We start from the raw sequence: 12,154 nt of genomic DNA on the forward strand, positions 1-12,154 counted from the left end.
CAAGACGACACATCGAAGGATATTAAATGTCAATTGAATGTAGTACATACTATGTACTACATGTATTATCCTTAGATGTGTCATGCCAGTTATAATACGAATTGGTACAGCACACGGACTGTTTACTGGCTCTTTCGATCCAGGTGTTTGAGCGTTTCGCCTCTTTGTGATCCACCTTTTCCTTTATTTACTTCATTCGCAATTCTACCCGAAGGTACTAACCCCACCACTACTCTTTTCCACCAACTATGCGACTGGCAGCTTTTGTTTTGGTGGCTGTAGCATTTGCGATCATTCCTGATGGACGAGTCTCCGCGGCAGCACTCGGACCTCCCGAGAGCAGTGAAGGTACTCACGAAACAGCAAGATTGTTGCGGTTGAATGCTGTGCCACAGCCTGTGGAAACCGGCAACCAAGAAGAAAGGACAATTAACTTCGCGTCGATTAAGAAGATTGTTCCGGGTATAGCGCCTTTAAAAACGCACAAGCACTTAAGGCGTCTCAAAAGGCAGCACTGAAGGCCCAGGATGCGGCTAAAAGGAAAGCTGCCGTTGACAAGTGGTTCAAACAATTCGAAAGCGATGAATTTCTGTTTACAGCTGCGTTCCCCTCTTGGGCCGGAAAGAAAATGCACCCCGACAAAGTCCGAGAATACTTCGCTTCGCTTGGCAAGTCGGGCGATGACGTCAGTACGATCGTCAAGCGTTACGACAATTATTAATACCGCCAAACAATACCCACGAAGAAGTAGAATTTTACGCACGCCTCACCCTAAGACCACGGGATTATCGCTAGTAGAGAGCTACAAGTAGTTCAACAGCTGAAGTTCGTTTTGAACTCCCCCCTTTGTCCCATTTTTCAGTGTTTGTGTAGCGACAGAAGAAATAAAGCAACTTGACTACAAGACCGTATTATTCTGATGCAGGTTACCCGCCCCGTCAATGCTTTTCTATGGTTGAACTTCTACAGTACATGTTAAACCCATTGAATATACAGGCCGTAAGACTGGTGCTCGACAACACTGTAACTTACTACAATTAACTACTTTTCAAGTGATATTATCCAGAATCGGGTGCCTGTACATGTAGTTGCTGGCGCAGTCCAACCTTGCCCACTGTACTGGGCCGCACAGAACGTGAGGCCAAGCTAATTGAGGGATTGTACACAGGGCCTCCGAAAATAGCATTGTCAATAACATTATCTCTGAATTTAACAATAAGCTATGTTTATTTTTGGAAATTGGAGAGTTGCAAATTTATGGAAACACACTACAAATATTCTTTTTTATGGACTGGGCCGTGGGCCCACTTGAAGGTTAAAGGCTCCGCTGATGTCACAGGTGACGTTACTGTTTTACTTGCTAGCAATAGTGAGACAACGTTTTTTGCTTAAATTCCTAATTAAAAAGGAAAACCTTATGAGGTTTTATTACAGGTCCGACAGCTGTGACACCCCTCCTCACGGACCGCGCTTATAAATACATGGCGTGCAGGCATGGAGACCCAACGCATTAGAAACGCTGGAAAATGTTGTCAACTCACGAATGTTTCAATGGTAGACGATACTACATTAAATATGAACAGGACGTTCAATAATCATTTTAATCTTAAGTACTACTATAACACAAGTATTTAAACAAGAGGGGTGTTCATCAATACACTCCTGGACACAATTATACGGCCACCCAATCTTTTGCCTATAACTTTTTTCTACTGGGAGTTAGTAAGTGCTGTTTAGATATGTGCTGTATAGTACCGAATAAAACATAGTTACGATGAGAAACTTGCGGGATTCGAGCTGCGAAGGAGGCGCCTATACAAAAAAAATGAATTGTTAGGTCGGACACAATTTACGGCCACCACCAAGTATACAAAAACCAAGTCAGATGAAATGAAATGATTACGTCATTACGATTAGTAGTGCGTCTTGTTTCCTTGCTTCGCAATGACTTCAATGCAGCGCTTAGGCATCGAGTTTACAAGCTTCACCAAATAAGACGCGTCTAGTGCATCCCACGCTACGAGAATCGCGGCTCTTAGTTCAACTAGACTATCATACTGCTTACCATTGTGGTAAACAATACTAGCCATCATGGCCCACACGTTCTCGATCGGATTCAGATCAGGCGAACGGGAAGGCCAGTCAAGAAGGGTAATGCCTTCCTCGTCAAAGAAATCCATTGTGAGCTTGGGTCGGTGGATGGAGGCCTTATCCTGCTGGTAGATGTAGTCAACGCCGTGATGGAGGTGAGCAAAAAAAGCATATACTCTGGGTAGGAGAGAATGCGTCCTACTAGGAGTCCTAAAGTGTCCTATTGTCCTAAAACCTGGGATAAAAAACTAGCAATTCGGCTCATAAAAAAACCGATATTTAGGACAACACAATGAGTTTTAGGACGAAACAAGCCAGGGTCCGCGTGTCCTAATAGGACACTCGACAACTGGACACTCAGCTGTCCTATTAAGACAGACTGCAACTCAGACCACTGTCCTAATAGGACAACACCAAGCCCAACATGTACTGTCCTCAAAACATCCTCAACTGGCCTAGCTAGAAACAATAATCATCTTAACGCCCCTCTCTCCAAGAGCAGCCGACTCTTTGTCAACAAAGAGAGAAGTTTCGTTGAGGTGCTTTTCGCGCACAACAAAGTTTTTGTGCGCGAAACGATATAGGGGGGGCTCAAAAAGCAGCAAAGTACTCGCAAGGGATACTTGGCTGCAAGTCGATCCGAAGACGCGGTTAGCAAGCGATGGGGGTCTTGGTTAGCGCGGCAGTGTGCTCGGCCTGGTTCGTCGAGTTGTCTGGCGTCGTCGGGGTGTCGACAACAGGTGCGTTTGTGGCAGGCGAGTCCGGGCTTGGAGCCGACGTCGATGAGCAGTTGGACGGCACGTAGACTACCAGGTCGGCCTTCAGGTTGTGGAACTGACACCGACCGGCAGTTGGCACTCCTCCAGGTTCATGGCCTTCACGTCAGCGAGCAGGGTGTTGCAGGCAGTCGAGGCGCACATCTTGTCAATGGTGGCCTGGTCCGGGATCTCAGTGGTCCGTGCCGCACTGTTGAACGTTCGCTCTCGTGAGCAGAGCGGACAAGACATTGCTTCCGCAGGTGGCAGCAGAGGCCAGATAGACGAGCGCCCTAGCTGCAGAAGGAGTAGCCGCGATGGCCCATGATGCTTGGAGAGATTCAGAAATGGTTGGTGTGCCCCAGGACAATAAGTAAAGCCAATGTGAGTTTTAAGTAACTCTTACGTAAATTTACGAAGATAGTCCGGAAAAAGTTATTATTTGAGGTTTAGGACAATCTGGAGGACACAAATTATAATATTCTGTAACGAAGGATTAGTCGCTTTTTAGGACACATCTCCAAAATCTCCCTGTAAAATTTAGGACAAATAGGACAGTTTAGGACGTGTCTTAGGACGCATTATCCTACACCTATACTCTGACACAGTAAAGATGTAGTGTTCCGACGCTTAACGCCCTTCCAGTATTGCTAGCTTCGGCTTCCCCGCGGAGCTGAAGCTATCCCAAACCATAACAGATCCACCTCCATTCTGACGGCGAATCGTCTGTCTTGCGGGGCGGAGCATATCGCGCCAGTAATGACGTAGACCGTCGGGTCCGTCTAGATTGAACTTCTTCTCGTCTGAAAATACAATCTGAGCCCACATGTCCGGATGCACAATCATGCGTATGGCCCAGTCGAGGCGAGCCATCTTGTGCTGTTCCGTGAGAGGAAGTGTATTGTCTATCTTGGTGTAATCTAGCCAGTCCACCACGGAAAATAGTCGGCGGATCGTTCGTGCCGTACACGGGCAATGTGGAGCTGAAATTTCCAGTGGAGACTTTCCTGACCACGCGACGCGTCTGACGCTTGGAGAGTGAGGGCTTTCTGCCTACAGCTCGAAGGCGGCGGCGGTGCTTGTGCGAGCGCTTCAGTACGCGCTGAACACAGTCTCGAGAGCGCTTGACTATCTTGGCAATAGCGCGTCCGCTGAGGCCTCCTTCACTTAGTCCTAGCATCCGGCCGCGCTCGAGGTCTGTCAGCAATGGTCCCCGACCCATCCAATTTGGAAATGTGTACATGTAGTTAATGATGCTGTTGCATTCCGCCCGTTTGTCCGTATTTTACGATAAGCGACAACAATTAAGCTTTCTTTACTTTTATCAGAAGCATTAATATCAACTCAATTTTGTTTGGATTTGAGCTCTCCGTGTGGCAAATTAGATTATCTGACACGGAAGAAGAAGATGAGAGGTATTCTTTACACCAGCAGCCGCTGCTGCAGTGAGGCTTGTTTTTGAAATGGCTAATGATGGAGCGCTTGAAGCTTCATTAAATAAAAATCTGTAATTACATAATTTAGTTCTACTGATTCAACAATACCATCATATATTCAGTTACCGATTTACACATCATCGGAAATTTTGCGGAGTTTTATAGTCATAGATAAAAATGCCATATTCGGAGGCAAGGAGTAGCTAATGTGGGCAGTTTGGGTTTTGCCTCAGAGCAAGCAATAGACCAAGGTTAACGGAAGCCCTAGCTTCCCTGATACTGTGTTCGAGTTCGAGACCCACTACATTACTAGCCATTTGCAACCGAGGTTGTGAGCAAGCTGATCAAGAAGGTGAAAAAAAATTGAGGTACGTCGCGAGTGGGCAGAATCAAAAGCTCGCCGAGCTGTGGAGTTTGCTGACTTCTTGAACTTACTGCTTTTAGTTCGGGCTCGCTGGAAATCGGATGACTCATCATACTTGGTTAGCAGTGTGCTCACACTGCAATGGCATATTTGCTTTCGGATTGACGACATGATGAAGTTACAATTCGCAAACTTCTCACCTAACACACAATACCCTTCCACACTACTTTTGCAGATGCGGTGGTCAAAAATTATTCACGAAGAGCGAGATGCTCCAGAGCAGATCATTATTGGTAGCCTGGATCCCAAGATGTGTGTACTTCTCAACCTCGCTGTCCATATAGAGTCTACGTCAAGTGTCATGAGCTCTGAGTTTGTGTACGGCAATCCTAAGGACGGTGATCGTGTAGTTCGACGATTATTGACTAGCATGGTGAAGAACGACTCATTAAAAAAGTTCAAGACAGGAAAGCAGGGGATACATAGCCTTTGCAAAGGTGCTGCAACGTACGCGACTCGGAGTGGTATCTCAAAGGACTTTGTTAACCGACGAGGACGTTGGAAAACGCGCAAATGGGTTGTTGACGTCTACATAGACAACACCCAACCGTATCCTGATGCATTGACGGCAGCAACGTTAACAAGTCCAGAGGGGCCGTGCTTTTATAATATGCGGACTGGAGCTGGTCGCATTTCGACCGCTTTTCTCGTAGATCAGATTGCACCTGCCTTAAAACAGCTCATGAAAGAATCCATTGCAGCTACATTGGCATTGCCATTATTGTGGGCGGCGATGGAACCATCTGAGAACTACGAGTACGCTTTATTACCGAAAAAGCTACAGCAGAGTATTTTACGCACATTCGCTAATATTGCTGACACTTCAGGGCTAAATTCTGTTATTCGGGAGGGAATCTTCGTCACTGGCGATGGCTCGCAACTAAACCTCGTCATACTGGACAGCAGTGAGGGCCCTGGTCAAGAGAACAATGCAGTTGTTACACGTTCTGGTGGTAATGTGTCGGGAGTTAGTCGTCGCGAGTTCGCAGCACTGTACGCTCAAATAGCAGCAATTCGCCGCCATACAACGGATGAAATTCAGCAATTACGACGCGATATCCAGAGAGAGCTGCAAAAACCTCAGTCAATAGTTCGATGCGTTGTCATGCAGCCTAGCGCTCGTCGGGATGTCTCTGCCCACATTCCTGCCGGAGAAGTTCCCCCTACAAGGCAACGTGCAGCCCGACTATCAAAACGACCAAAGGATCTGTACGAACTATGGCATGAATATCAAGTTGGCTGTGCAGAATTGAAGGCAGCGAAGGACTTTACAGCAGCCGAACGTGGCGCTAACAAGTTTGCCTACTCAAGACGAAAGGTGTTTTGGGACGTTGTGTCAAGTCTGGCTCGCTCGGGCTTCACGAGTGACACAGCAATTGAAAAAGTGTATTCAGTTTACGGTAGACAGCTCTCTGTTTTAAACGTCTTGTCGGCTCTCCGTGCTGATCGTAGGCGCGGCAGACATCCCAATCTGCGTGTGTAGTGCAAAACTTGTAGTACATGTAGATGATCACGTACTTGTTGGTACCCTTGTTCCCTAATCTAATTTTACCCAATCAGAATCCTGTTGCAAACCGAGTTGCAAAACGTGCTGGTATTTATACAGTACCAAATTAGTATGTATCTAAAAGATATACCTAACCCCTGGGTTACCAGAAATCGAGTGTCGAGTCAGCTTAATTTACGTCGTAACTTACGACTTCATTTTAGTATAAATGTTTGTGTTGATGTGTATTTTCCACGTCAAGATGCACTGGATTCCCGCTATAAACTATCCCAGGATTTCCTGAGCTACGTCGTCAGAGTTACGACTTTGGATCCGCGTCATATCCTAGAAAACCAACACTTAAGGCTTACAAGCCGTTCTTTGTCGATATCAGATGTTTTCTTGCACATCAATACTGCTTCTGATTCAACAAAACATGAGCTATGATATTCGTTATGATCGGCTTTGAGCAAAAAACATGGACTATGATAAAAAAAGCTGATTTGCAGTGCAACAAGCTCATACGTTTGCTGATTGCTGAGCAGGCTGTTCCTCTTCATTGTCAGCGTCGCCGTCTTAGTGACCGAGCAGCTCACAAAGTGTTGGTTTGCGTGTGCCAACCTTGCCCGATCGCCGCAGAACGACCCACTTACCAAGCGATGCTGGAATAGACGCTCCGCTGTCAAAGTCCTCATGCTATATTTAATAACACGTCTTGCGAACACCGCCGTCCAAATGTCGCGACTTAGGACAAAGGAAGCACTTTGCGTCAGTCTGGGAGCAGTCTTCGCAGAAGTAGGTTGTCTGGAACGATTTTTGCGGTCGCCACGGAGGAGAGCACATACTTTGCAGGAACGTTGCCTTCGTTTTAGGACACCTGAAACAACGACCCAGTCATCGAGCTGGACGTGTTTGTGCCCATTCAACAGAGGTCGTTTGCGAGAGCGAATCTTAGGTGTCGGGGCAGTGGGTTCCTCAAAGTCTTCGACTTTAAGCTGTAGTAGTTGATAATGTAGGAGAAGATAACATTCTCCATGGGGTTTTGGCACTAGACGCTTGACTCGGCATGTTTCCTTGTGCGTCAGATATGCATTGGCCAGTGCCATGTCTACAAACCCAAGGAGTAGTGATTTGTAGTACTTTTAAAAACGGAAGGGTGTCTGGATCGAATAGGACTGTAGGCGGAGTTGATCATGGACATCAACTCCGCCCATCCCTCATGGTAACCCGTAACGAGCTTTGGACATCTTACAGTAAAGGTCCCCACCCTCTTGATGTTGCGATGAATCGAGTCCTCCGCCATGATCGGACCCGTTGCCAGGTAGTGCACTGGTTTTCAATCCCACCAGTGACACGCAACCATGGTCGGGATAGCAACAGACCGTGAAAAGGCAAAAGCGCCTCTCTCAACTGCACGAGGACGCGACTTGCGGGTCTCAACAACTGGCTCATCGAATCCTAGTCGATTTGTCATGATCGTACCCACCACGTAGATACTTATTGACAACAGCCGAATAGCTAGTGGAACGGAAGCGTAGAATCTGTCGGTAACGACAAGCCGAAAGCCTTGTGATCGTTATCTCAGCAAAGCCTTCATGTTTCGAGCAACGGCTGCTGCTCCCGTCTTGTTGTCGAATGCTTGTTTATCTATATCCCCACTATCTCGCTTCCCAACGTACACCTCGAATCTATAGCAGTAAGTTACGACGAAAATGTCAATCTTCAGCTTTCACGTCATAAACTACGACATAGTAAAAGCGTACCGGTGACAGTACGCACTGCTAGAGTCGCACACCATGAACAGCTTCGTACCTTAAACGATGAGGTTTACCAGGCATAAACATACGCGTCGAATGAAAACTTACTGCCCAGTGTCCAGCCTGATTGAAACCGCGATTGCAGCACTTCGACAACAGGTCGAAACTTCCACATCTTGTCCCGAGTACGTGGAGCCTCGTTGTTCACGACATGAAGGTCACGAAGGATAGATGTGCATCGATTTCGAGCCGCAAACTTGCCATAGTTACCAGCACCGCTCCGTCGTCCGTCATTGCACAGTGCCTGGAAAAGCGACGCGTCATTGGGCTCAGCATTCTCGCCACTAAGAGGACAATAACATGAAGCATCTCATGGGGCTGGTCTGCAGGCCCCGCACGCAAACGCCATTCGATCTGCTTGACTATTCCAGGGGTCGCAGTGCTGCGCTTCTGCTGCAGCGTCCGAATTCGTTTTGCTCTAGCTTGCTTTTTGTAACGATTCGTCTCTTTGGTAATGCTCACCCACAGTGATTATGGTAGAATGTAGAACAGTACCATCATTGGGAGTCGGACAATTCCTGTAGCTCACGCGCTGGAGCGGCGACATCAGTAGACAAAGCAGGGTACTCGCCAATACCTGTCTCAAATCTAACGGACGGTGTGCTTCACTCAAATCTTCGAAGTGCGTCCTCGTCTATTGTGTCAAGCGTCAGTGTGCCTCCCAATCCTTCCACAAATGCGTCATCCATGTGAGCAATTTCCTCGCCAGGCACAGGTGCGTCGTCAGGATACTCGCGGCGCTCAATGATATCATCACCACTGTTGTCACTATTTTCGCTGCCACTGGAATCGATGGTTTCATGCTATCTGACAGCTCTCCATCTACCATGACATTGACGTCGTCGGTCGGTACAGCGACCTGGGCTTCGTCCTCCACACTACCACCGTCATTCTCACTGGCGCCTTCACAGTCTCTCCCGTCGTTGTCATCAGAATTGTTTGACTCAGCTCCAGATAAAAGACGCTGGAACGCCCCCACAACCATGTCCTTGTCAGACTGCTCCAGCTGGACAGGCTCGCCGGGAGTCGCTGTCCGAGCCGAACATTGCTGAGATAGTGTTCTGCGACAGCGCAATAGACGTGCCGATTTGTGAGGCGGTCACAGGATTCTCCATTGAAACAACATCGTCTTCGCTTGCCTCCTACTCACTCTCACCACTCCCGCTCCTAATGAGCCCCGATTCGATTGCAAAGGTGACCACGGCATCCTCGTTTACAAATTTCAAATTCATTAGTAAGAAAAATGTTGAAGATAACTCAATAACGCACCAACGAGCGACTGCAAATTCAGGGACGTATAAGTCCACTAGTTTGTGAGCCGGGAAGGTCTCTTCGATGTCCAGCCCCCGGAGCGTAGCTGCCGCCATATATGCTTGAAGTCGATGACGCACACGTCCATCATACCTGCAACCGCTGCTTGCTTCGTCCTCGAGCTGGATCGTACTCTTGCCATCGTGGCAAATTTTGGATTGAGGTCCACTCACTAACCGTCCGCTTGCGATCTTGTCGGTGCTGCACATCTATCCTTACCCTACCCTTTCTTTGACTCTTGCCGATTCGACCTCTTTCGGCTTATATATTTTTGCCGCAGAAATTGACTTGATTAAAGTATCGTGTCCTCTTTTTTTAGAGCCGTTTCCTATTTGAAGCCGCTCACTACGTCGTAACTTACGACTTTTGCCCTCATCAAAGTCGTAACTTACGACGTTGGTAACCGAGAGGCTAAGCACTTTACTATACGACCGATTCTAAAAGAAGAAATAAAGGACGCAAGAAAGAGAAAAAGTTGAACTAGTGTGGCCTCTACTAGATTATGTGCTATAAGTTGATACGCGGAGCTTTCCAGCTACTACAGTGCTGATGCGAAGTTGTAACATGGCTTGCAGGCTTGTTCACACCAGGAATGAGCTAAACATAATATCAAGGGAAACGCTAATTAAGTCAAGCACACTTAAGCAGAACTTTCGTTTACCAATACAAAAGCTAGTTACCTTCGCAGAAACTGCATTCACCCCAGCGCCGCACGGAACACGACCCACACAACCCAGTGCTTGTATCAACGCGATTCTCGTGATATCGCTGTATCCAGCTGACGCACGAGACGCCCATGCACATACCTGCCATCTGATTTGTTAGCTCTCAAAATCGACACTGAAGAAGCTCGCTCAGCGTACGCTGATACTGTAGTAGATATCGATACGATACAAATTTCAAAAGAGCTGGTCTTATTTTCTAGCCAAACTCTGTAGAACTCTAAAAACTTCATTTTTGCAAAAATATTTCGCAAAGATATCATGAGATATAGCAAGGCAAAGTGTCAGTTTCGTAGCCTCGACCAGTTTAGTAGCCTCGATGTTTTTACCTGTTAACCCTTTAAGCCCTGAGGTTTTAGAGACCCTCCGAGGGCCTCTAAAAATGCAAATCACGAGCATCTATTGGAGCAAAATAGTATACGAAAGGTCACGTTGGGATGCCAAGTCGGGCAGAAGCCCTCACGGGACCTCTTAGAAGGCCAATCAGACGTGTCGCGAAGGTACGACCAGGGTGGGCGACGTCCTTCCCCCCTTGCGCGATCAGAATCATTCTTGCATTTCAAGATCTGACTTGACGAGTAACATGGACATCGAGTTATTGCTTTCAGAATGGGAACCTGAAGGGAACGATCGCCACGGGTCACAAGGAAATGAAAACGACAGCGAAGAAGAAAGCAAAGGCGACGATGCTGAATGCGTCGGTAGGGATGATGGCGCAGTCGGCGGCACGATGATCGGTCCTCGAGTCGACCCAGACATTCTCCGAGTTGGCCAGCGCTACATTGATGGGCTGGAGGCTGAAGGTGGTATCACCTTGCTCCAAGAGGAGAAGGCTATGCGTGCATTCCGGGAAAAAGGCATACTGGGTCTATTTGCGCTGTTCTTCACACGTAAGTTGCGCAGCACACTACTGCAGTGGATCAACCCTCGTCTTCGTGAAAACGGTACACCAGACATCACACTTCGGGAGCTGAACGCGTATATTGGCCTTGAGATTGCCACAAGCCTCTGCCCTCTCAACCGTCTTCGGGATTATTGGTCTACAAATGAGCTCTATGGCCACCCTCTTTTCCAGTCGACAATGCAACGAGACCTGTTCCTTGGAATCCGAGCAGCGATTACGCTGCACCCAACGGATACGGTGCCAGAGGAAGTGAAACAGCGTGATCCTTTGTGGCATTGCCGCAGTATACTTAACAACATTTTGAAGAAGTGTGCTTTATTGGCGGTCCCAAATGGTGTTTCAGCTTTAGATGAAAGTTCAATACGGACAAAAGCTCGATCAGCTGCGCGGACGTTTATTCCTTCTAAACCAGACAAGTATGCAGTACGGTTTTACGCTCTTGTAGACTGGAAAACACTGTATGTACACGGACTGTTTGACAACGGCAGCGGAAACACCACTGTTGAGGGCCATTTGGAACGCTATACGGCGATTTTTCCTGAGATGCGACGGCCTATAGCAGGACGCTGCGCTGAAGGAGGGTTGAACTCCAAGAAAGCCACCGCATTATGGGTAGCAATGCTTGCTCGGCAAAATCAACAGCTTCCAGCACCTAGTGGCAAGCGTGTAGTCGTGATGGATTCGTACTATACACGTCATGGTTTGGCTAAGCCCATACTCGAGATGACAACAGGTGAAACGCGAGTAATTGGTACCTGCAGACTGAATTACGTAGATAGTCTGTCTCGATCCTCTGTTGAAGCCGCAGTTCTAGCTCTTCAACACGCTGAACGGGGTTCTTGGAAGCTTGTTGCTGCCATGGAAGCTGTTGGTGACGTGAAGGCCGCAGAGAAAGAGCACAAGAGACGGGAAAAGGGATTGAAAAAGGCACAAAAGACACCATTTGTTCCTCCTCAACAGCGTTCAGCTAATGCGGGATACATCGTCTTTCGAGACAAGCGAGTCGTGATTTTTTACACAAATGATCTCACAGCGACACCCTCAATAAATGTGCTAGATGGCTCGTCACGTGAAGCACAAATGTGCTGCAATGGCATGGGATTTATAAAGCGATGGACGGGTACGGAGGTGTTTCGTCGATCTAAAGTATGCGCACCTGCCATTGTATGCGCGTACAACAAGTACATGAATGCGGTGGATCGATTTGA

General features: G+C 47.6%; 3 protein-coding genes across 3 annotated transcripts; all 3 read left to right on the forward strand.

Moving 5' to 3' along the window:
• Positions 1 to 248: 248 nt before the first annotated feature.
• PITG_14932 (secreted RxLR effector peptide protein, putative) lies at positions 249 to 518 on the forward strand (the record flags this gene model as incomplete). The annotated part of the gene is made up of 1 exon (XM_002899056.1): positions 249 to 518. One exon carries the CDS (start codon positions 249 to 251, stop codon positions 516 to 518), a length of 270 nt encoding a protein of 89 aa, XP_002899102.1.
• Positions 519 to 4,818: 4,300 nt separating this feature from the next.
• PITG_14933 (uncharacterized protein) lies at positions 4,819 to 5,287 on the forward strand (the record flags this gene model as incomplete). The annotated part of the gene is made up of 3 exons (XM_002899057.1): positions 4,819 to 5,143; positions 5,201 to 5,226; positions 5,279 to 5,287. 3 exons carry the CDS (start codon positions 4,819 to 4,821, stop codon positions 5,285 to 5,287), a joined length of 360 nt encoding a protein of 119 aa, XP_002899103.1.
• Positions 5,288 to 5,388: 101 nt separating this feature from the next.
• PITG_23030 (uncharacterized protein) lies at positions 5,389 to 6,189 on the forward strand (the record flags this gene model as incomplete). The annotated part of the gene is made up of 1 exon (XM_002899058.1): positions 5,389 to 6,189. One exon carries the CDS (start codon positions 5,389 to 5,391, stop codon positions 6,187 to 6,189), a length of 801 nt encoding a protein of 266 aa, XP_002899104.1.
• Positions 6,190 to 12,154: the final 5,965 nt, after the last annotated feature.

This window comes from Phytophthora infestans, genomic scaffold (assembly GCF_000142945.1).
Source record: "Phytophthora infestans T30-4 supercont1.33 genomic scaffold, whole genome shotgun sequence".
In the NCBI taxonomy this organism is placed as follows: Eukaryota; Oomycota; class Peronosporomycetes; order Peronosporales; family Peronosporaceae; genus Phytophthora; species Phytophthora infestans.